The 23,603-nt window shown below is 41.7% G+C and overlaps 1 protein-coding gene across 1 annotated transcript; it reads left to right on the top strand.

The window, feature by feature from the left end:
- Nucleotides 1–6,651: 6,651 nt before the first annotated feature.
- On the top strand, nucleotides 6,652–23,241 carry ppp2r2ab (protein phosphatase 2, regulatory subunit B, alpha b). Its single transcript, XM_080477203.1, has 10 exons — nucleotides 6,652–7,073; nucleotides 9,476–9,544; nucleotides 15,347–15,444; nucleotides 15,566–15,731; nucleotides 16,881–16,993; nucleotides 17,660–17,837; nucleotides 18,356–18,520; nucleotides 18,627–18,796; nucleotides 20,479–20,570; nucleotides 21,464–23,241. The coding sequence occupies exons 1-10, from the start codon at nucleotides 7,067–7,069 to the stop codon at nucleotides 21,741–21,743; spliced, it is 1,338 nt and encodes a 445-aa protein (XP_080333329.1). The 5' UTR covers nucleotides 6,652–7,066; the 3' UTR covers nucleotides 21,744–23,241.
- The last annotated feature ends 362 nt before the right edge of the window (nucleotides 23,242–23,603 follow it).

The following is a 23,603-nucleotide window of genomic DNA, read 5'->3' as shown; positions in this document are numbered from 1 at the left end:
TACCACAGCTTGAGCCTATTTATCAATACTTCCTTTCCTTCATTGCTTCTAGGGGTGGGGGTCGATGGGTGGGGTCATATCTTATCTGTTGAAAATACTTAAGATATATAATACATAAGACTCCCTTCTCCTTACTCTGGATGTTTTCAAGCAAAATCTTGTGACTATTGTCTGGATTATCATGTGAGATTGATCCTCACAATAGACATTGATCTGATCTCCGCTTTCCTTCTTTCTTTCCTGAGCGGTGGGAATAGTATAAACTCACTGGAAGAAGACAAAGACGAAGATGAACTACTTCTAATGATGTTCATGCTTGGTTGTCATAATCATCAGATTACTGTTGTAATTTGTCTAATTTAGGCCCTGTTTACACGACAACGTTTCACGTGACAACACCTAATCCGCTAAAAAAAAAGGAGTGTGTTTAAACTGCAGCAGCGGACACAGAGACAACGATGGAGTTAGTATGCCGGGCCACTGGAGGGCGCTGTTGCTTGATTTTGTAATGAAACTACACAGATGTGTGTGCAGCGAACTATAAACGTGAAGAAAATGGAGAGCACCCGACATCCGCATGGACTGATGACGCATCGTATGCTATCAGGGGTGAGTCTCAACTATAAAACTATTGATATGGACGATAAAACTAGAATACGGACAGTGAGTCATGCCACTACGGCCGCCATGTTTGTTTAAAACTGAATGAGCAGGAGGGAGGGGGAGATTAGCGCATGTGCAGTAACAGGCTCTGCAGTCTCCGGCAGAGATGAGCGGATTACAGTGCATCCGCACACTGGTGCCTTGTAAACGGACCCCTCAAAACTAAAGACATTTCTACAAAGTCAGCCCAGGTGTATTTTTTGGGGTAACCCAGGGATGTGGAGTAGCTGATTATTGTCCTTTCTGATGGGTATGGGTGTCTTTCCCTCCCATCTGCTTTGCTTTAGTGTGCTGTCTGCGGGTCAGGCACCCGGGCCAGCAGGGCTGCACTTTTGACAGAGACTCAGCCGGATCTCCTCCTGACAAACGTCAATTACTGGGTCTGAAAGGCCTGACAGGTGAAGTGGGTCAGAAAGCAGAGCCTGCGAGTGAATTGACAGCTTCACTCAGTCTAATAAGATACTGCGGTTGGCAGTTTTGATGGCTCCAACTCTGGCTGCACAAGTGTCTTGGTCGAGCGATTTCCATCGTCGTTCCTCTTGGGCTCGTCTCTTGATGGCGTTGCTCGGGTTCCAGCCTCTCTTAGCGAGCTGCAGATCCGTAATGCAGTACGTCTCTTTTCTGCGGTGGGCTTTACTTTCTCTGAAAGAGATAAAGAATCTGAAGTGCCCCTGTGGGTGGCGAATCTATCCGAAGGCCGAGGCACCTCGTCGGCTGCTCAGTCCTTGCCAGGATCAATGAACAGAGATTCTGCTTTTACAATACAGCCGACAACAACCCGGACAGAGGAGAAACATCTGGTTCTGAGAGTGCACATCCTGTTGCATTGACCATACTTTAATATGAGACGGAGCAAAGAGAAACTTGAGATCTGAGCCCTCATGGAAATTTGTTGACATTACAAAAGGGCATTTTTCTGGTATTGTACAGGCCTTCCTGTCACTGCAACGAGAAACATTGTGTGGCATGATGTCATGGTCAGATTTATCTTGCTTTACAGAAAGATTTTCCCCAGTGTGAGTCTGTCTGGAGGCCTTTCTCTGTGCAGGTTTTCAGATTTTAGATGGATTTATTTCAAACAGATCATCACACGCCTGCACCCCATTTATCCAGCGATATGAGTGTCTACACTCAGTGTTTCACCTTCTTTTGCAACACTTTGTGCGGTTTCTATGACGTTTTTCAAAGTGGTTGTTTAACTAAATTTGATACTTTCTATTTTTCATTTAAATTCAGTTTTGCAGATTTTTCTGATTTCAATGATAATTTCTGTCTTGAATTTATCATTTGAGCTTTATATATTAGTAATTACTCACTAGTATTTGGCAGCTTGAATGTGTTTTTATCTGTTTTCACTTCATTCTAAAAAGCATTTAATGTTTATCATCTTGTTCTGTTTCTTTGTCCCCACTCATTTTGTTTTATTGTCATTTTGTCAGTCGCCTCTGAATCAATTTGAATTAGCAAATACTTTTCGATTTACTGGACCGACAAAGGTTTCCCTCTCTTTTAATGTCACATTTTGGCATCTTGAATATGACTCAAATCAGTTTGTATTTTTATGGTAAGTTTACATTTTATTTGAAATTTAGCTTTTTTCTCCTATTTCAGTAGATTTATGTTTCTTTTTAAGCTGCAGCCTTCCTCACGTAATATATGAAATCCAATGTAAGTCATGCAACAGAACATAAATTGGTGAAACGGCCAAATCCTTAAAAATAAGAAAGAAAGAACATCAATCAGAATGTGAAAAAGAAACAGTAGGACGACTCAGAAGATCACAAAAAGACACAGCGGAACAAAAAATGCTAAATCAGCCATCACCGATCACTGCAAAAGAAATAACCACGTCAAATCATCTGTAATATATTCATGTAAAATGTTAAGAACCCTGTAAATTCACTAATTAAAACAAAGATTCAAGTTTGATTAGTCGTCCTTCAAGAGAGAAACCACCATGTAACATTTTCGGGTATTTTTTCAGCACAATCAATAGTGATACTGTGGTAAGGTTTCTAGGAAGTTACACTATTGAAAGGCGAAAGCAGTCATAAATATATGAACAGAAATCCTGACCAAAATGTAAAAACCGAGAGGAACACGTCACAGGGATGTCAAAACCAGCCTCGAAGAGGGTTCAGTCAGAGCCAGAGTGAAGTACAGTGGAAACTGGAGCGGCCTTCATTGTATCCACTTTTATGTGTATGTGTAGAAAAGTACATCCTGCTAAGAAAAATACATCTGTTTTCTATTCTCAATTCAGAAAAGTTTAACATTCAGACAGCAATGTTTTTAAAAAGACCCACCCCTGCGCGCGCGCGCGCACACACACACACACACACACACACACACACACACACACACACACACACACACACACACACACACACACACACACACACACACACACACACACAGAAATGCTGCTGAAAATGTCTGGTGGTTTGCATGTCAGGCCACTAGTGGGTGCTGTTTAATTTTATTTTTTAAATGCACGCAGTGAACAGTACAATATAAGTAGTCAAGCTCAATTAAATAGTCTGTCTTCATTGAATAGATTCATTCATAACTGACGGAGGGAAAGTGAAGCATCGGCAGTAATGTCATTGAAGTCTGAAGACTCTCCACTGCAGAGCGGTGCTCATTATCTCACCATAATAACAATCCAACTTGGTGGTTTTATTTTGACAGTCACCGTAATAGTCAAAATAAAAGGCAATTAAAAGGTTGCCTCGAGCAAGTAATGCAAATAAATAAATAGATAGATAAATAGATAAATAATGCAACAAGACTACATCACTGGGTAAATAAATAGAACACTAGTGTGTACCAGGCAACATTGATTCTCAAAATACTTTAGTAAGTATCCCAGATATAAGTGTCACACTTATGAGAGTTTTGTAAGGCTCAGTGATACCTACAGTAGGATGCACATAGTGGTCCAGTGGTAGAAGTCTTGGCTGTCATGCAGGAGGTGCAGGTTAGATTCATGGTAAAGTCACAATTAACTTTTTCATCGATGATGACATCCAGACAGGACCTCCATGCAATATCCAGGAAAGACGTACAAAACAACTGTGCTTCTGCTTCCCTGAAGACGTCTTGTGGAGGTATGGAGATGATGTCTTACAGATGTGTTTTGGACCACTCTTTGCTCAGTGGGTACACGTGAGTTAGCCCGGCACTTCTACGCAATGTCCATTGCGTAGAAGTTGCTGGACAACATTGCCTCCATTTCAGCTCGGAGCTCTGGATAGCTGTTGTATGTGGATGGAAGCTCCAAAGTTAGGCCACAAGTGTGTGCTATCGGCCGCCGTGCTAGCCCTTCCAAGGCTGTGAATGTGATTTCTATTGGTTTAAAGCAGATGACATCTGACCCTGTTACGAATCTCAGCGTCTTCCAGAGGCTTGTCATCCAATCCCCTTATGTACTGATGTAGATATAGCAAACTTTGGTTTGGTTTCACGATTGGACAAAGGCACTTGCCAATAACCTTTTTCCACCAGCAGACTCGGCGACGCCCAGCTGGAAGATGAGAGAACCGCAATCTGACTCTCCATCATGTACTGGACCTCAGCTTCCACAGTTTTAAGCTTTGGGGGCGCGCATCGATAAAAACGCTGTTTGATCTCTGGGTATCTCTGAACAATTCCGGACAAGTGCCAATACGTTCAGCTCGTTGTGCGCCCTGTTCAGAGGACAAGTGGCTGAACAGTGACCGCAGGCTGCACAGTCTCAGAATTTTTAAGCCTACCACTCAACATTGGATCGTCTGGCCCCATCACCGCTACCTCCTCCCAACCCACAGGAGACTGTCGACCTGAGGACAAGGAGTGGACGGTGAGTGCGGCACCAGCAATACTATTCTCCGGGACCGGACCACCACGGGAATAGTATGGCTTGAGCAGATTAACGTGACACATTCGTGAAGATTTTCTGCTGTTTGGAGAATGCTATTTTCCAATACCTGCCACGTATCCGAAAAAAAAAAAACTGATCGCAAAAAATAAATGCAACACGAGAAATGCAGTGTGAGGTGAAGTACTATACGCCACAGGTGGACAGCCACGGACCCAAACAACCTACACCCTCTCTATTCTTAACCTATTTATAAATGACTCGCCTAAATAACTAAGGCCTGGCTCGTCACGTGGCTCAACGGTGGGAATTACGCTCTGTCCCGCAGGACGTTAGTCCCGCAGAAAGCACCTGAGATGACTGACTGAACATCATAAACTGGGGTGCTGAAAGAGACACCCTGGTTATTATTTATCATGCTATGATTAAAGACAGAAAGAAGTCTAGTTTTTTACACCAAATAAAGCAGTTGGCGGAGGATGTTGGGTTGGAGAGTGGAAAAGTGTCTGTGTCTGGTTGGTCGTCTGTTCCACCTTGGTTTCTTCCTGAACCTGAGGTTCAGCTGTCTCTCCTTGAAGAAGGGAGAAATAGCCTCAGCACGGATGTGAAGATGGGTTCATGAAAATATTCACAGACGTTCAAAGGATCCAGTTTGGGGGAAAACAGGGATTGGAGTTTTTGTTGATGAGGAGAATCTGCTAACCAGCACATCAGATAATATATCTATTTTTTTCTGCTGAACGTTTGGCAATTCAATTAGCTTTAGACTGGGTGGAGCATAATAAACCAATGAACAGTGTCATATGCTGGGATTCTGCTGCTGCTTTGGTGGCATTAGACGAAGGTGCTTCTAGAGCTCGACCTGATCTAATAATGGAGATCCTGCACTGCCTTTCAAGAATGGAAAGGTTCGGTTGTCATGTTGGTTATTATGTGGGTGCCAGGTCACTTGGGAATTGAAACTGCTGATAGATTAGCTAAAGAGTCCCTGAGTGAAGAAACAATTCAATTAAATGTACAAATGGGTAAAGGGGAATGGATTTGCATCTGCAAAGAAAAGCTGGAGACAACCTGGCAACAGGAATGGGATCAGGAGCAGAAAGGTCGACATTTTTATTCTGTGCAACCTTCAGTAAAACGTAAGAGGTGGAGGAGTACGTTGGTGCGGCGAGATGACGTCATTTTAACCAGGCTGAGATTGGGGCATTGCTGTCTGGCAAGTAGTTTAAAGGTGATAGGCAAACATCTGAATATTTTTGGTGAGTGTGGGGAATCAGAGACGGTATTTCATGTGTTATTTCGATGCAAGATATACTCTTGTCACAGGCAGAAGCTGTTTGAAGATCTGTCTGATCTGGGTCTGGAGGTGTTTTCCTTGAATATAGTGTTAGAGTTAGGGGAAAATTCTGACTCTCTTGGGAAGGCAGTGTTAAAATTCCTCTACCCCTCTGGGTTGTATGAGAGGATTTCAGCTGGTGGAGTGATATCTTGTTTAGATGGTGGAGGGCAGTATTATGCCATACGGCGTACAGCCTGCCAGAAATCAAGAAAAAGAAGACGAAGATATCAAAACGGAAATCGGGTACCAAGGTACATTTTGTTAGTTTGATTTGTTGTCAAAATCCACATAATGAGAAACAACAAAATGGGTTGTTTTTTCGTTTTCAGTTTTGGGTCAGAAAACGAGAAAATGAGAATTCAGCTCGTTTCTTCGTTTTCTAGTTTTTGGACAAACATCGAACAACGGAAATTAAGGCTGTCATTGATGGGCGGGGCTTCAGCCCCCCTTTTGTTTCTGATTGGATCATGATTGCCTGAACTTTTCAAGGTAAAACTCCACGTTAACACAACATACCACAATGTCAAATAACCACTGCAGCCTCCAGTCTGTGTTGTCACGATTGGAAATATCGTGTTTGGTTATATATCAATGCGATACACACATGTTCAAGGCCGAGTTCTACTCCATCTGATTAACCCCTTAACTCCTGTAGGTTTGCCGGCAACTATCTGACCCGCCAAAAGCAGTTACAAAAAATACCTGCAGGTGGCACTGTGGAGACATGTTTGTCATTTGAAGGCCTGATTTAATGAATGTTGGTGTGTGTAATAACTTAATATAAATAAACAGTGTGTGAGACACCTCTGGTCCAAGATCCGCGCGCCTGTCCCTGCCTTGGCGTGCGCGCGCACTTCTTGAAAAGCTTTCGGGTTCACGTGCGGAAGAGCCCGTGGGGTGGGGACGAGGTGAGGGGGAGAGAGAGAGAGAGAGAGAGCGAGAACGGTGTCTTGTGGGATGCGAAGCGGCCGGCGGCAAGAAGCGACGCGGACGAACGGACGGAGGGGGAGAGAAACACCCAAGAGAGGAGCGGGAGTGAGAGGAGGACACACTGACACACACACACACGGGGCCTGACGCGCAGCTCTGCACACACACACACACATACTCAGAGCCGAAGGAAAAGTTCACATCCCACGGATCAACGCGTGGGAGTGGGAGCAGGATCGTGACTGACTGAGGCGAGCTCCACTGTCTGTCTCGTCATGGCAGGTAATTCAGCCGAGCCGCCGCACGCACCACCGCCACTAGAACAGCTCCGTTCGGTGTCCGCGGGAGACACTTCAGTCCGGTCGGGATTCTGCTTTGGCGGCTGCAGCGCTTCGGTGTCTGTCCGAGCTAACAGAAGTTAGCCGGTGCTATAATGCTAGCGCGGATGTCACCGCTCATCCGGCCCGGAGTTAGCTGGCCGGCTAACTTGCCGCTTAGCATGCGTTAGCTGTTTACCGTCGACCGTTGTTTCGGCTTAACCGGTTTCCCTGTTAACTGGTGATTCACTTCCTCTAGTGTCCAGTGTTGCCGCCCGTAACAACGTACGTTAAAAACCCGACAGAAATCCGTAGCTGTCTTTTTAACCGCATTTACAATAAAGTGTCCAAGTGTTGCACCTTGTTACGAGTCTTATTTTGATATTTGCCGTAACTTGCACGTGTTACTGTCGGTTCAACGACTGATGTTAAAGGACGGTGGTCACCATTCAACAGGGGGACCAGTTAATCCGAAACACCGGCCCGGGACCGTTTTGAGCATGCTAACTTTGCATAGTCCAACACAGCTATCCGTCACACTAAGTTCTCGCAGCTCGTTTCCTGACTTGTTAGTAGCTCTTGGTGTGAATAATAGTCAGTGCTGATAAACGTATTGATCTAAAACCATTATAGATTTTCTCAGAGCTAGGCTAGCTTCCACTAGCGCAAACTTTGACATTGCCCACATGCAGGCTAGCTCAGCAGGCCTGCTGCACACCCACAGCCAGCTTCTCTCTATTTATTGCTCATAAAAACTGAACAGTCAGAGCCAGTGTTCGCTGAATATATCTGCATATAATCTTAATCAATTTTGTTGAAAAATAGAGCCACATAGTGAGGGATTTGGACACTTCAGCTTCATTTCATTCATTTGCGTTATTTGCATTGCAGTCAGCGTTATCGTCAATTTGGCAGGAAATCGTGGTTATGTGACTGTTTCCGATTTAGATTTTCCAGTTTAATATGGATTAAGTGAATATGGGAGCAAGGTGATGTATTAATATCATGCATAACTCCCATTTGTGCCGGGAAATCGCATTGGTCTGCAGGCAGATGCTTTGCACATCACCATCTATTTGAGTGATCGGCACATTTTCACACCTGTTTGCTTTTTGGGACATTTCCTCTTCTAGATGGCTCAGGTATTCAGGTTTCTATGTAAAGACACTGCTTTTTGTGCAACCAAGCCCTGCCCTTTTATGTTAAAGCATGATTCACTTCAGATTGTGTTCATTCTGAAGCCACCGGTGACTCATAAATGTCCTTGGCTATTTTGCAGATCTCTTCCAATACGCCTGGACATTGTTATCCAATCGGACCAGTTTTTTATTGTGTAATAACACAAACGATTACGCCTTTAAAATATGCAGAATTCCAGTTTCTTTATTGAGCAATGAGCTGTGTTGATGGGAACCTGTAGGGACTAGTGGCAGAAGCTCTTAACAAATATTGAGGCATGTGTTTTCTTGTCACTGTATTTTTAACGCAGGAGCCTGGCACGAGTGCATCTCTGACTGTTAACAATGGACCACGGTTTAAATAAAGGATGTTTAAAAACTGCATTCACACAGTGCCACTGTAGTGTGGTTTTCAGTCAGTATTTATGACCACAATATGAACTTCACTCTTCCTCTAAGAGTGAAGAAAAACATGGTATTAACAGTTCATTTGGAAAGTAACTGTACTTGATTTTTATTGGTCTGTGATAAATTGAAGAAATTGACAAGATACATGTTTAAAGGTTGAGCTGAACTTGAGATACAGGCGGCTTTTGTATGATTTTTATGTTTTGTGGAAGTTAAGAAACGCTTTTGCTTCCCACTTCTCAAAATACTACAAATGGTGGTGTTGTAGCCATTAGTTTACTCACTCCCATGCAGTGAGTGACATGACACAGAGGTGGATCATTGTAAATATAAACCTGCAACAGTTTTTACGTTCAGTTCTTCCTGGCTGTCATTGTAACAACAAGATAACAAAGTTTTTATAGACATCTATCTCAGTCAAAGAGATTTTGACAGCAAGAATATTTTTGGTCAGTTTCACCTTTTTATAACTTTCATAAGGGCTGAATGTGTTGATCTCATAACATGAAGATTGTTTTGAATCTTGACACATGAGTGTACCATTGTCTCAGGATGGTGATGGATTGAACCTTTGTGCCTTGCAGATTGTGAGAGGATGTGTGCACATTTCTCTCTCAGTGCATGTTTTTACAACATGTTCAAAAATGTACCAACAATGCTAAAACAACAATGTTGCATCACGTTCCTGGTTTTAAACAATGTGCATGTACTGCAGGAGTTCAAATACATCTAGAAATGAAAATGTTGCTAATGTGTCACTTGATGTGTGTTGTTTGTGCAGGACCTGGAGGTGACATGCAGTGGTGCTTCTCTCAGGTGAAAGGAGCCATCGATGATGACGTAGCTGAAGGTACGACTTCTGGTTTCTCACAGCATTGAGCTTGGATGTAAAGTTGAAAGAAGTCTTGCTCAACTGTCTGTGTACATGTGCATCCTCCCTACGCCTGGAGGTCTAATACATGCTGAGCACGATTTGCAGATAAATATGAAATTGCAATTTTTCTGAAATGTTTAGAGAATTTTACCTCTTGACCAAATATTCATTATAGTTTGCATGTCTTCAGTAAATTGCATGTTTTTTTTTTTTTAATATGTTTCTGAAAATTGACAGACTGGTTGCACATTGCACCCTGTTCATGCATACACGAGGATGGTCATGGCCAATCTTAATGATAGTTTTAATTAGGTCAGACTTTATTAATCCCACATGGGCAAATTGTTCACCGCAGCAGCTTCACATTGCACAAGTAGTTAAAAGACAGGATAGTTGCGCACAGAGAATAGACTATGTATGTATGAATAGATAATTGGAGAAATATATATGTGTATAAATAAACATAAATGTATAGGAGACTAAGATGGGAAAAAATACACATAGTAGCAGCAGTAATATTTACAGTATTTAGTATTAATTGCCATTTTAAAGTAGTGTGAATACAAATCAAACACTTAACAAGGATCCTAACGGTGAGCCGTTTCCCATCGCTAAATCTTGAGTTGTTGGAGGAAGCAGTCACTGGGATCCTGTGTGCTGAGCTAAATCTGGATTTTGTTGGAGCACGTTTTGGGATTAGATACATTTATGGCCTGTCGTTCATTGTTAAACAAAGTGACATTGTTATGCGCATGTTATGAGAAAAAACAAATTTTTCAATGCTGGTTTTAATAGCAAAGCACCAATACCAGTATTGTGTATCTGGTCCGATACTGCGCGGGGTATTCGTATTTAAAAAATCCTTGATACATCCCAGTGGGTATTACGTGGTTTCATCCGTCAGCATCATCGCCCGCGGGTACGCAAGAGTGCTACATGTTAAGAGTTTCGGGGCTCAAACACCAGCAATGTTAAATTTTAATTATTAAAGTGTGACTGATACACTTGTTAACAGTGAGCTGGAGCGTGTGACGGTACACGGCATGCTCGGTCCCTTATCTCAAGGCTACTAATGCATCTACAGTATGCATAGAGCAGCACATAGATGTACACTATGTACCGTCCTATGCATACTGTAGACGCAGTACTTTACTGAAGCCTTCAAGGCTGTTGAAGGTGAGCGTAGCATCAACGCAGAGGCTGTGCGGAAGTGGTTCACAGCAACGTGTAGCGTTTGTATATCGCTTGCACATGGAGAATGAATGAGGCCTAATTGAATTTAATAAGTACGTGTATTGGTACTCGGTAGAGGCAAGTAGCTATATTTATACTTGTCCTTTAAAAACTAGAGATGAACCAATAACATTTTTTTAAAGTATAAAAGTTAGTCAAGTGCAGAAAACGGAACATCTGGAAGCCTTAAGATAAATAGTTTGCACAGCAGCACCTCTGACCGACAATCCGATAGTGCTCACACCACCATAAAGTCCACCCACGTCCACAAGCTACTACTTCTATGCTTGGAGGTGAACGAGGCCATCCCATACTTGACAGAAAGCCATGAACACAACATCACATGCCATGAAGTCCCCCAAGGTCCCAGATAGCAGTTTTCGTAGGCAAGTATCATGGTCGGCGCAGCCAGTCAGTTAATGCGGGACTGATGTATACGTCAGTGTTTTTTTGGCGTCATTCCAAACTGCTGTGGATGCAGATGAGTCTCGTGCCTCTGGATCTGTATTTCAGTTGGATGCTTGATAGATGGATGATCTTCAAATGTACAGTGAAACCACCAGACACACATCAACAGGGCTTGTGAGCACAATCAACAGACTTTGGGTTCAAACTCCATTCAACATTTACAGTTATTTGCACTGTCCAGAAGAAAGACTGAATCACCAGTTTGATAAAGCTGCTGTTATATGGAGGGAAAAATCTCAAAACACAGGGCATAAACGTCGACACAAGTCTTTGTATTTATTTTAAGTTGTATTATTGCACTACTCTGGATCATTATTGCATCTCACATGTTCCGATGATTTTGTTCAGCCCTTTTTGATACTCCTACTATCTATACTTGTACCTCAAAGAACAAAATGATCCGTATGTCTAGAATAGAAAATACCATTAATCCCAGGGTAAATTCCTTTCAGCGTTGCTAAACACACAATAGAATATTAATAGAATATTAAGATATCAGATGAGTTGACGGAATCTAGAACAGGGGTGTCAAACATAAGACCAAAACTGGCCCTCTAATCTGTCGGCTGAGCCATCAAGCAAATGGTAAACATTTCAAAGAACATGATTTCTAACAAATGTCTTAAGACCTCATTAGAATTGGTTTTATCTTGAGATTGTAGTAATTGTTTTGTTTTATGGAAATATCGACATTTTCATCACATACACTACAACAGTACAACATCAAAGTTAAAGTTTAAATTTCAAAGTTATTATAGCACTATTTTACCAGTCCGACCCACTCTAGATGAAATTGGGCTGTTTGTGGCTCCTGAACTAAAATGTGTTTGACACCCCTGATCAAGAAAGAATATTTCAAGGCTATTTAACGGCTAACGGTTAAAACAAACTCTATGTGCTGAAGTGTTTCACCTCAAACACATACTGAATAATCCATTGATGAGTATTTCACTAATTTACCAGTAGAATAAATGCACTTGACACAAACTGTAAAACTCCTATTTATTTAGATATTTTGGGTATATTCTAGGTTTTCTTTGTTAAAGTGTTATTTGGGTGAAAAACCTGTTTTAATTGTAAATTTTTATATGATTTGATATGTATGTGCTCACGCTGTTGTTGTTACCTTCAGGGGATTTCCCAGTTTTGGCAGGTCAACACACCTGATCCTCATAGTGTATTTCTATAGAGAGTTCCTTCCTTCTGTACCTCCTGCACTTTCCTGTTTGGGAAGTTTCATTCAAGAGGAGGAGATTCATAAAGGTTCTGCTGTTCTAGCTGAATTAGACTTATGAAGTGACCTATACTCTTCAGACTCTTGGTTGGCCATGAGTCCACTAACCAGTTCATGTATATGCTTATAAAGTCATTACCTAACTTGTTTTACAGTAGTTGACATTTAATATGCTGCACTTTCACTTCAGATTACAGCTGTGTCAGCTGACACTCCCCCACATCCATAATACAAGAAGATGTTTGATTCATTCATCATTTAAAAGCCTGATTTATTAATTATTTTTTTAATACGTGGGAAATCGCATCAAAAGTTTTTCCCTGCTTTGTACAGATGTACAACAAGAGTGTCTGTCGATGTTGGAATTTCAAGAATGGATCTGTGCTTTGCCGCTTATTTTGCAGTTCGCCGTGTTCTGCACCTGTCTGGTATGTTTCAGCCCTTTAACACATACCAACAGAGGAGTGACAGAGACTTTTAATTGCACTCAATCCATCCAGAGGGGACCTCCATCTCTCTGTAGAGACTCCAGCAGGAGGTTTCTGTTTTGTAGGAATGTTCCTCGTGACTGATTTCTATGTCGACTAAACAAAAAGTTCAAGTCAATTGATCATAAGAAAGGAATTTGAAGCATTTCGACTATAATCTTCAATTAACATTTAATTTTAAATGTTGAGGCATGCGGCACTTTGTGTCGTTCATCACTCTCGGGGTTAGCATTTGGTTTTCTGGCTCGGTGTCGTCGGACTCAACGTAGGAACTTCCCGAAGCCGTCAGCGAAATGGGTCTCACGGGGTCATTGTCATGATTAGTTGCATTATCTTCTCACGCTCAAACTAACCTTAGCGTCGTCTGTAATGTAGCACTGGTGGAAATAGTAGCTCCAACTAGTGGTAGGAGGATGCATGACAGGTAAACGATGGTGAAAACACAAATATTCCAATCACAGAGTTTCTGGGTAAATGATGGCGATTGAGCCTGTGTGGGGCTCGCACTACTATCGGCACATGTTTTGTGCAATTAATATACAAATGCTTGCACTTGGTTGTGTAATGTTCTCGTTGAGTGATTATGTGCCTTTTTCTTTTTTTTAAGCTTCCTGAGGTTTGTTTTTTTTTTTTTACCCATGATATTTTCCTAATGACTTCTACATCTGCATTCAGAAGCAGCTGCTACTCAGTGGAATCCTTCCCCCCTTGTGTCTGTTCGGTGTTCACTGAGACACAGAAACCAACACACAATATCTCCATTTGGACCCGAGCAGTAATATTAATAATGGCTTGGATTTATATAGCGCTTTTTTCAAGCTGACTCAAAGCGCGTACAGAGACCATTATTCATTCACACCAGTCACACCGGTGGTGGCAAGCTACGTTGTAGTCACAGCTGCCCTGGGGCATGCCAACAGAGGCGTGGCTGCCATTTCGTGCCAAAGGTCCCTCCGACTACCACCAACATTCATACAAGTCATTGTCATTGTGCCCAAGGACGTGGATAGAGTGGGATTCGAGCAGCCAACCCTCCAGTTATTGGACGACCCACTCTACCACTGAGCCACAAGTATAATAGTATCCTGAAACGTGAGACATTTGGGTTATTGTAAGATCAAGTTTTGATCTTTTTTTTTTCTTCTCTTAAGGGCTGATAGGATTTTTATGGAAGCACCGGTAATCAGCCTGGCAATACGTTTGAGATACACAAGTATCCGTATCAACTGATTTCAAAAATTTGAATGTGTTGCTTATAATGCAGCCTTATAATCAGGTACTTTTTATCATTCTGGCCTGATCTTTATATACATATTTATATAATTTAGGCATGGGCAGTTGCTTATTCACCACGTTGCACTGCGTTCTTCAGCCAACTGCCTCTGTGACAAAGTCTGGTCTGTCTTTCATATCATTTGTGCGTCGACCTTGGACAGTTTGAAGGATGCTGCTTCGCTTGAACGTCAGCTGAAGATCTTTTGCACTCAAATCTGTATCTGTACGTCTCTGCATAACAGATGTGAATCTTCATCGACTTCCGCAGTCTCCCCTTTGCCTTTTAATTGACGTCGGAAATTGCATGCTGGAATGATCTTGATATCTTTTTATAGCCCTCTTCTGCTTTGTACACATCACTTAGCGTCACATTTAGATCCTCAGTCAGCTGCTCTCTGGAGTCTCAGGCTGTTGATTGTTGCCACACACTTTGAGGAGAATATCTAAACTCCGATGGCGGCTTTCATTGACCTGCTGAACTACAAGATTCAGTAATGCTGTTGTCCAGTAATGGTTGAGGATTTGGAACCATAATATTCAATTAAGGCTGAGTTTTATCTCTCTTTCCAATTGTTATCGCTTCATCCATCGCCTGAAATATTCAGTTGTGTAATATCTATCATTTTATTCAACTGTGCATCATCTTAAATAGCCACGCTATCAGCTCACATACATCGCCCCGCATGCGTAAGCCCTCAGGGAGGACAGCACATACAAAGACCGTCTAGTCTTTTTCGAGTATTGTCTTCATGCTCCAGTAGACAACAAAGGGTTAAGCGAGTGTGCATCTATGTGGCAGCGAGCTTCGGTTTGTGAAGTGGCGCTCTGCTGCTGGGGGGAAATGTGTAACGCTGTCCGAGTAAGATGGAAAGACAAATGGAGAAAAGTAGGTTAGTGATCACTTTCCGTCTGCTCTACATGCCGCGACATCCTGCTGTAGGCTGCGCTCCCGTCCGTCTACCACAGGGATAAATCCAGGGTTAGTTGGGATCAAATGAGTGGCTTCTCAGTGTAGTGGAAAGAGGCTGCTCGCTATTTGTGAAACATGGGAAATTAATGTCTGATTTCTTCTTCTTACAGCGGACATTATATCTACTGTTGAGTTCAACCACACAGGGGAGCTGCTGGCCACTGGAGACAAGGGTGGGCGTGTGGTCATATTCCAGCAGGAAATAGAGGTGCAGCCTTGTTTCGTTTCCGCAGTTGTTGCAAAAAGCATTTAAAGATTGTCATTGAACAACATAAAGACCGAAAGATCTCTTCACGTTTGCGTGTGATGTCTCTCTCCATTCCCTACAGAATAAGAATCTGCCTCAGTTCCGGAGCGAGTACAACGTTTACAGCACTTTCCAGAGCCACGAGCCCGAGTTCGACTACTTGAAGAGTTTGGAAATCGAGGAGAAGATCAACAAGATCCGCTGGCTTCCTCAGAAGAATGCTGCTCAGTTCCTTCTCTCCACTAACGGTGAGAACAAATATCTTCATCAGACCTGACAACCTGGCCTTTCTTTTTCCCTTACCACACAGTTCATTCACTTTTTCACAACAATGTGTGAGGATGCACGATTTACTTTGAGATGTTGAAATTAAAAGCAGATCAACTATAAAGACGAGCCTAAAATAGACTAAAGGAAAGAAACAATCATGCCTGACTTAGATTTTGAATAAAGAGATGCTGTCAACATTATAGTTCACTGAGAAACTGATTGAATCCAAACTGAAGTCATTGTGTCTTTTTCCTCCAGATAATAGCTGCAGTGTTGAGCAGTTTTTTGTGATCTCACTTCCCTTTAGTGAAAACACTGTTTTTGGACAGATGGCTCGGCACAAATAGAAGTTACTTGTTAATAACACTTAATTTATGGGACTCTTCCACAGCGATCGTGTGTCGTATACAAGTTAATCCAAGATCATCACTTTATTTTTTACTTTTCTTAAATGTAACCTGAAGACGATCCTAAATAAAACATCTCTCCACGCAGGGGGCTGGAAGAGATCCCAGTTGAACATGGCTGGCAGGGACATGAAAACATAATGCTGCTATTGAGGACCGAGGCAAAAGTTGACATGCGTTTAACTCAATAAAAATGTCTCTTGATTAGTAGCAGTTTTTTACACAATGTTTATGAGCTCTGTGATACATTTCTCAGTCTTTTTCTGGAAGAAAAACTTCACCAAATAAGTCAATAAAAACGGTATTCTTTTTTTAAGCATCTTTTTTTTAACTGAAATGCCAATTTTGCAAGTTAGTGATTGACTAGCTCACTAACCAAGGTGCTAATGGCTAGTGGCAAATGGGATGATTTTAGATGTAATAAAGCCAATATTACATGTAATACATATATTAATTTAGTTGAGAATTCCTCAGTGGCACCCTGAGGGCTGGTCAAGCTGCCACCAGCACGCTTTCAAAACTTTAGAACAACTTTTTTTAACAGCAATGCAAAAATATGTTTTCACTTGAAAAATGTAAACGGGGCCTTGTACTTCAAAAAATGGGACACGTTGAATCATTTGATGAAAGCTGGGTAGAAATATGACTCTGTATTGTTATATCTACTTCTGTCACTCATTTGTTGTGAATTTGTCCTTTTCTTTCCCTTTTCGTCTCCAGATAAGACGATTAAATTGTGGAAAATCAGTGAGCGAGACAAGAGACCAGAAGGTTATAATCTGAAAGAGGAGGATGGACGCTACAAAGACCCCAACACTATCACGTCACTGCGGGTCAGTGGTCAATTCAAACACCGCCTCATGTCAATTAGAACAGGCTGCACTGCTTCACACAGGTTGCTTTAATATGAGATGAAACTTTCTTTGAAGCTTCTTGCTGAAGCAGTGACATGAATTGTCAAAGTTGTTAAATCAAACATATATATATATATATATATATATATATGTGTGTGTGTGTATATCATGAATCTGAGAGGAAAGTCTTTCCATCTTCTGCCACAAAAATGAAAATTGTTTTTATTTTCCTTATTGATCCTTGATTATCATTAAAGTTTTGATTAATCTTTGAAAAATAATCTAGGATTGAGCCTAAAATTTATTAGTATTTTTTTTAGCCTGAACACAATACACCAAATACTGTGATTATAAGTGATTAAAGAAGCCATTAGATATTTACATTTATGAAGCTGTTAGCAAAATGGCCTGATGGACTATTGCTTTACCTGCAGGTAAAACACTTTGTTTCAGTTTTTAGTTTAGTTTTGCTCACAGTAGAAAATTGACATTGAACACTTTATGTCTCTTAGAGACACAATTCTGTTGATGAAGCTCATATGGCATCGATAAGTCACTATAATGGTGTCTGTTCCTCTTTTACTCATTAAATTGACTCCTGGTGCCTTCCAGTCTGTTCTCATGCACTCTCTCTTCATACCTCAGGTGCCTGTTTTAATACCCATGGACCTCATGGTGGAAGCCAGTCCACGGAGGGTGTTTGCCAACGCCCACACCTACCATATCAACTCTATCTCGGTCAACAGCGACAATGAGACCTACCTGTCTGCAGACGACCTGCGCATCAACCTGTGGCACCTGGAGATCACCGACCGCAGCTTCAGTATCCTGAAAGACCTCATCAAACACTCTTTAATCTTCTGACTGTGGGCTGGTTGTTCATTTGTTAAACGAGAGGTGTTTTTACAATACACTAGTGGGATTTATCTAAATGTACAAACTGAGTCAGAGGGTCAATGACTCAAGCTGCACTCGAGCGTTTTCCAAGTTCACCATCAAACAGGGACGATTGACTTTCTTTCTGTGTTTAATGGAGTTGCAGCTTCACATGTGCCTCATCAACAGCTTTGTGATGCACATTCAGCTTGATTAGCTCCTGAAAATGTCAATCAGAGCTGGAACATGCCCGCTTTACTTGAAGTGTTTTTACCCAAAATGTGTAAATCCATGAATATCAAACGGGTTTTGGATATATTGTCTTAACACACGCATATACCTGGCCACTGTATGAAATAGAAAGTTCGACTGACCGATTTCCTCGAGATGATCAGCACTACTAATCTCACTGTTCAGGCCAATGTCGCCACTTGCGCGCGTCCCTCCTTAACCCGTGTGCTTCAGACATCGTTGACATCAAACCGGCCAACATGGAGGAGCTGACAGAGGTGATCACGGCAGCCGAGTTTCACCCCCACCAGTGCAACACCTTCGTCTACAGCAGCAGCAAAGGAACCATCCGCCTGTGCGACATGAGGGTTTCAGCTCTCTGCGACAAGCACTCAAAGTGTGAGTGTAATCCTTCAATCCCTTCTTTTTCTCTGCACTGGACCGGCTGATTAAATCCATTCTGTCCTGCTTGGTATGTTTCATTCTCCTTTCTCTCGTGTGACAGTGTTCGAAGAGCCAGAGGATCCCAGTAATCGCTCCTTCTTCTCCGAGATCATATCATCAATCTCAGACGTCAAGTTCAGCCACAACGGTCGATACATGATGACGAGGGACTACTTATCTGTGAAGATTTGGGACCTGAACATGGAAAACAGGCCTGTGGAGACCTATCAGGTGATTGCAAACGCACACACGTTTTCCTAAGTGGTGAACAGGCATCAGGGTGAAAGGTACATGGCTCTGAGAATTTAGCATTTTTAAGTTTGGTACACTTGTTCATTTAGAAGTTGTCTTCCCATTGTCTGATAGATTTATGTTAGAATAATTTCTTTTTGGCTGATATTCATATCTGCTCATGTTCCCACGTTATCCGAACCAATCAGCTTTCTCAACTACTCACACAGTGTCTTATTTTTATGGCCAACTGTCACATGCATTCCTTTCCAATGCAGATGAACCTGTTTTGAGTCAAGCCTTGTGACTAGGAATGATGATTGTGTCATACCAAATAAATACCAGATGATATCTGACGAGAATAACTTAATTCTTATATTGGGGGGGGGTGAAGCTTTGTGGTTTTCTTGTAAAATATAGAGTCAGGAGATCTAATCTCATACCAGCAACATTACATAGTGTTTTCTTGTTTATAATCATAATAAATTCTTTCCACTTTAATAAAATAGAATCAAGACATAGTTTCTGAGGATAGGTATCAAGAATTGAACATAAGTTTTGACAGCAGGTTTGAACTGTTTTCTACAACTACAGCACTGACGAAGGCTGCTGTCAGCACTTTCTTTGTTTTTAATTTTTAACGTTTGGTGTCATTTATTAACTCTTTGCACTGCTGTGTGTGTGTGTAAAGTCCTCCTCACACTGTTGTGGATGTTTTTTTAGGCAGTAAGAAGTTTTCAATATCATGACCTTGTCCAGATATTGTATAATACCCCCCAATTCTTTATACTTTATTTTATTTGAACTGCATTTTAATCCTTTTAGATGTGTGCTTGCTTTTACAAAGTAAGAGGAATGTTTTTGTTCAGTTGCTCTGCAAGTCTTGGCACAGAAAATTGACAATAAAATCTATTCTATTCTATAAATTTACTTGGAATAAGCCGAAAAGCTGCTTCGGGAAAACCTGAAAGTTTTTTAACATCCATAAACGTCTAAAACGATATATTAATCGGCACAGTGTGGCCTCTCACGCATTGTTGCTTTATTTGACACAAGCTTAGCGCACCGCCTCTGTTTATAGCATAACTCAAGCTCACTGTGTGCAACCAAATATGCCTACAGGGTCCATTAGTTCAGTATTTTAAGTGTATCAAACAACCACACCTGTAAATCCTGAGTCAGATCAGTGATGTGTTTCACTGCACGTCTGTCACTTTGTCTGATTTAATGGTAATCTGGACTGTGATGCTATTTTAATCTGTGATTCACTGTAAGTGTGTGTCAACACTGATAAATATCAATCATTCCAAGCTGCTTTCTTCCAGCTGCAACAACTTTTACATACCTGTATCAGCTTCTGAGCCGCATATCAGCATTAGAAAGATGGTTTTCTGGTTGAAGTATTATTGAACAATGATCTGTGTATAATATAATTGATTGCAGCAATAATTACACAACTATTATGACCACACCTTGTTCTGAATCATTTGTAATTCTATTGGTGGCCACTAGATGGCTCCGGTGGGTTGTTTGGGTTTATTTTGGTCTGAGCTGCATTGAAGTCCAAATATGTCCCCTTCCTCCTCCTTCTGAATTATTTTAGTTTTTTAAAGTCATTCCTGAGGTTTAAAAGCTGCTGTGGTGAGTAGGGTTCATGTTTTTCTTCCCTCCCATTTGTCCAGGTCCATGAATACCTGAGGAGCAAGCTGTGCTCGCTCTATGAAAACGACTGCATCTTCGACAAGTTTGAATGCTGCTGGAATGGAAATGACAGGTACACACTTTTGAATTCTTTGTCTGAAATTTCAATACTGTTTCTTTCATTTGATGAGATGTCTTGTCCTTTTTAAACCACAGGCCATGATCATCACGAGTCTTCTCATGACACATTTACCTGCATGACCACGTCAGTTTAAAGTGATGCCACTTACTGGATGGCGATATATCGAGCCACTTTAGAGTTGCCTCATATATCCTCTTTTGACACGTGCCAACTTTGTTCTCCTCGGGCAGACCACGTTAGATTAAATTGTTATAGGATGTTGGAAACACATGATTTTAAGCTGATTTAAGTATTTCAGATTAAAAAGATACAGGTCTAATCTAGGCAAACTCTAGAATTTTTAAATTGTGCTTTTTGATTTTCATGACTTATAAGCAAATGTAATCAAGAATAAACCAAAGAACGCTTTAAAGTTCCAGTGTTATTGAATGATGAAGTGTTATGTCATAGTTGAGCTCAGGAGTGGGAGAAAATTGAGATGAAATTCGCCAGCTGTGAGAATTCATGACATTAACTGCAATATGTTGATTTGACCACCAGAAGGTGCACATGGGTATAACTGAATCAGTTCAGGTGATCAGGATTACTACACAGATGTAGAAATGTGGCTTCATGAAAGATAATTTCTAGAATTTTAGAAGTTATTCGGATCTTGAGGGATACATCGACACCACTTTTTTTAAAAGATGAAGTACAAGTTCTAACCTTTAGCTGCTTGCAGATTCTGACTACCGATACAGTTACTTACTAAATATCAAAGCCTGATTTTTACTCCATAATTTGATCATTTTCATTTTTTTTTTTTTTTTTTGTTTTCTATCCCTTTATGATATGTTGACGTTCTTCTTGAGTTGTTGCATTAAAGCCTCTCGCCCTTTTCCCAGCGTGGTGATGACCGGCTCGTACAACAACTTCTTCCGGATGTTCGACCGCGGCCACCGGCGGGACGTGACGCTGGAGGCGTCCCGCGAGAACAGCAAGCCCATGCAGGTCCTCAAGCCCCGCAAAGTGTGCGCCGGCGGCAAGCGCAAGAAGGACGAAATCAGCGTGGACAGTTTGGACTTCAACAAGAAGATCCTCCACACGGCCTGGCACCCCCAGGACAACATCATCGCTGTGGCAACGACCAACAACCTATACATATTCCAGGATAAAGTAAACTAAAGCGCAGCGGTGAGCTCGGCGTCAGATCGGGCGCTCGGCCCGCCCCGCAGCTTCACCGGGGGGGATGATCTGTGGTAACGACCAGCGTCGCCTCCACCCCCCCCACCCCCCACCCCCCTCCCCGTCCGTCGCTACCGCGTGCCCAGACTTTGCCACTTTGTTCTCGATGTGGACGGAGGAAGACTCGCTCGTGCCCATCATCAGTCTGTGTGGCAGAGTGACACCTGCCTTGTCGTTTAAGTGATGTTGTGCCAATTCCCCCCCCCCCCCCCCCCCCTTTTTTTTTTCTTTGCCAGACCACCTGCCCGTTTTCTTTTTTTAACGTGGGACGTTTAATTTCCTTAAATACTTCAGAATACAGACAAACTTATTTTTATAACTATTCCCCTTGTTACGAATGGCTTCATGGCTGTAAATGACAAGACCATCCATTTAGCACGCACACACACACACACACACACCTTTCTTTTTTTTTTCTTTTTTTTTGTCCTGTGCCATTGTAGTGTTTATTTTTCTAAGAGAAAATTGACCTTTTTTGTGTGTGTGGATTTGTGTGTGTGTGTATATACACCTTTTTATTAATGAATCCATTCTACTGTCTGTTCGTTGAGTCTCCTCACATCTCCAGTGTTTCATTAAACCATTCGTATCCAACCGTCACACCAGTATGCTCACGGTTTTACACACACACACACGCCGCTGGCTCGGGTCCAGCGAAGTGTTTATCCCACTTCGCTGTCGCTGTGCCTCAGGCTCTGGGTCGCCACAGTCAACACATTTGTTTTCTACTGTAGTTTTGGAGATAGGCTCAGTGTCTCGGTTCCTCTTTTCTTTTTTTTTTCTTTTTTTTTTTTTAGGTTTAACAATCGTCAGGTATAAGAGAAAAACCTATTCAAAGAATTGTTCTGATTGTCATATTTATATTAAAAAGAGGTTAAAACGTTTGTTCCGTCCTATTTTGTGACATCAAGCCGGACCTGAAATACATCCTTTTGTTTCCGAGTGATCTTTTAAACATACGGTCTTCCCACGGTGTCGCTGCACACCACAATAGGGAAAACCTTTCTTCTTTTTATTTGGATTTGACACTGGACTCTTCTTGCTGCACCAATTTAAACAAAACAAAACAAAAAAAGTATGTGGATGTCTGTGTTGTAAGACTGCAATTTAAAAAGAAAAACCATTATCTGAGGCATTACGTCACTGAAAGTTTGTGTTTGAACTACTGCAGACGGACCTGCTGCTGTACGTGGTGGTGGTGGTGCGGCGAGCCACTCCAAGAAACTGCAGCGCTTGATGTCGCCGCACCATATTTAAAATGTGGACAGTTCAGATTCTATCGAGGCCTCTAGTAATGTATAGCTACAGTTTTAATCTATGACGATGAAAGAAAAAATAAATAAAGGAACTACTTTTTGCATTGCTGTTATTTCCTGATTGTTGATGGGACGTCATCAGAGCTTCATGTGTCTCCAGACAATAAAATGAGTTCAAATTCATTTGAAATGATAAAATCTGAAACTACATATGGAAATATAGACTTAATTATGAATTAAAGTGTCTCTTTTTCATTTGCTTCCTCATCATACACTCAAAATGTTATGGTCCCACTTAACACATTAGCTCACCGGTCAAATCCTTACATGCAGATGTAAGGCTGCAGATGCCCTCTCTGTGAAGCGTGGCAATCATGGCAGCGTCACCGTTATTTCTGTGTCCTCCACTTAAGAAATGTGTGATAAAATCTGATCTCTTTGAACTTTTTTTCCAATTTCCTTTGGTAGTTTGGCAATTCAGATTGGAGCCTCTTGCAGGCCAATTTTGGCCCATGGGCCTCATGTATGTCTAAACTGTACCTTC

Source organism: Lipophrys pholis, assembly GCF_963383615.2.
Source record: "Lipophrys pholis genome assembly, chromosome: 12".
Classification (NCBI taxonomy): domain Eukaryota; kingdom Metazoa; phylum Chordata; class Actinopteri; order Blenniiformes; family Blenniidae; genus Lipophrys; species Lipophrys pholis.
Note: the sequence above shows the minus strand (reverse complement) of the source record. Positions and strands in the feature narration are given on the sequence as shown.

What these genes read in the sequence shown, in the direction of transcription:
- ppp2r2ab (XM_080477203.1), top strand. An exon ending in CGATGATGACGTAGCTGAAG is followed by an intron (nt 9,545 to 15,346) that starts GTACGACTTCTG and finishes TTCTTCTTACAG; the next exon opens with CGGACATTATATCTACTGTT. An exon ending in GTTCCTTCTCTCCACTAACG is followed by an intron (nt 15,732 to 16,880) that starts GTGAGAACAAAT and finishes TTTCGTCTCCAG; the next exon opens with ATAAGACGATTAAATTGTGG.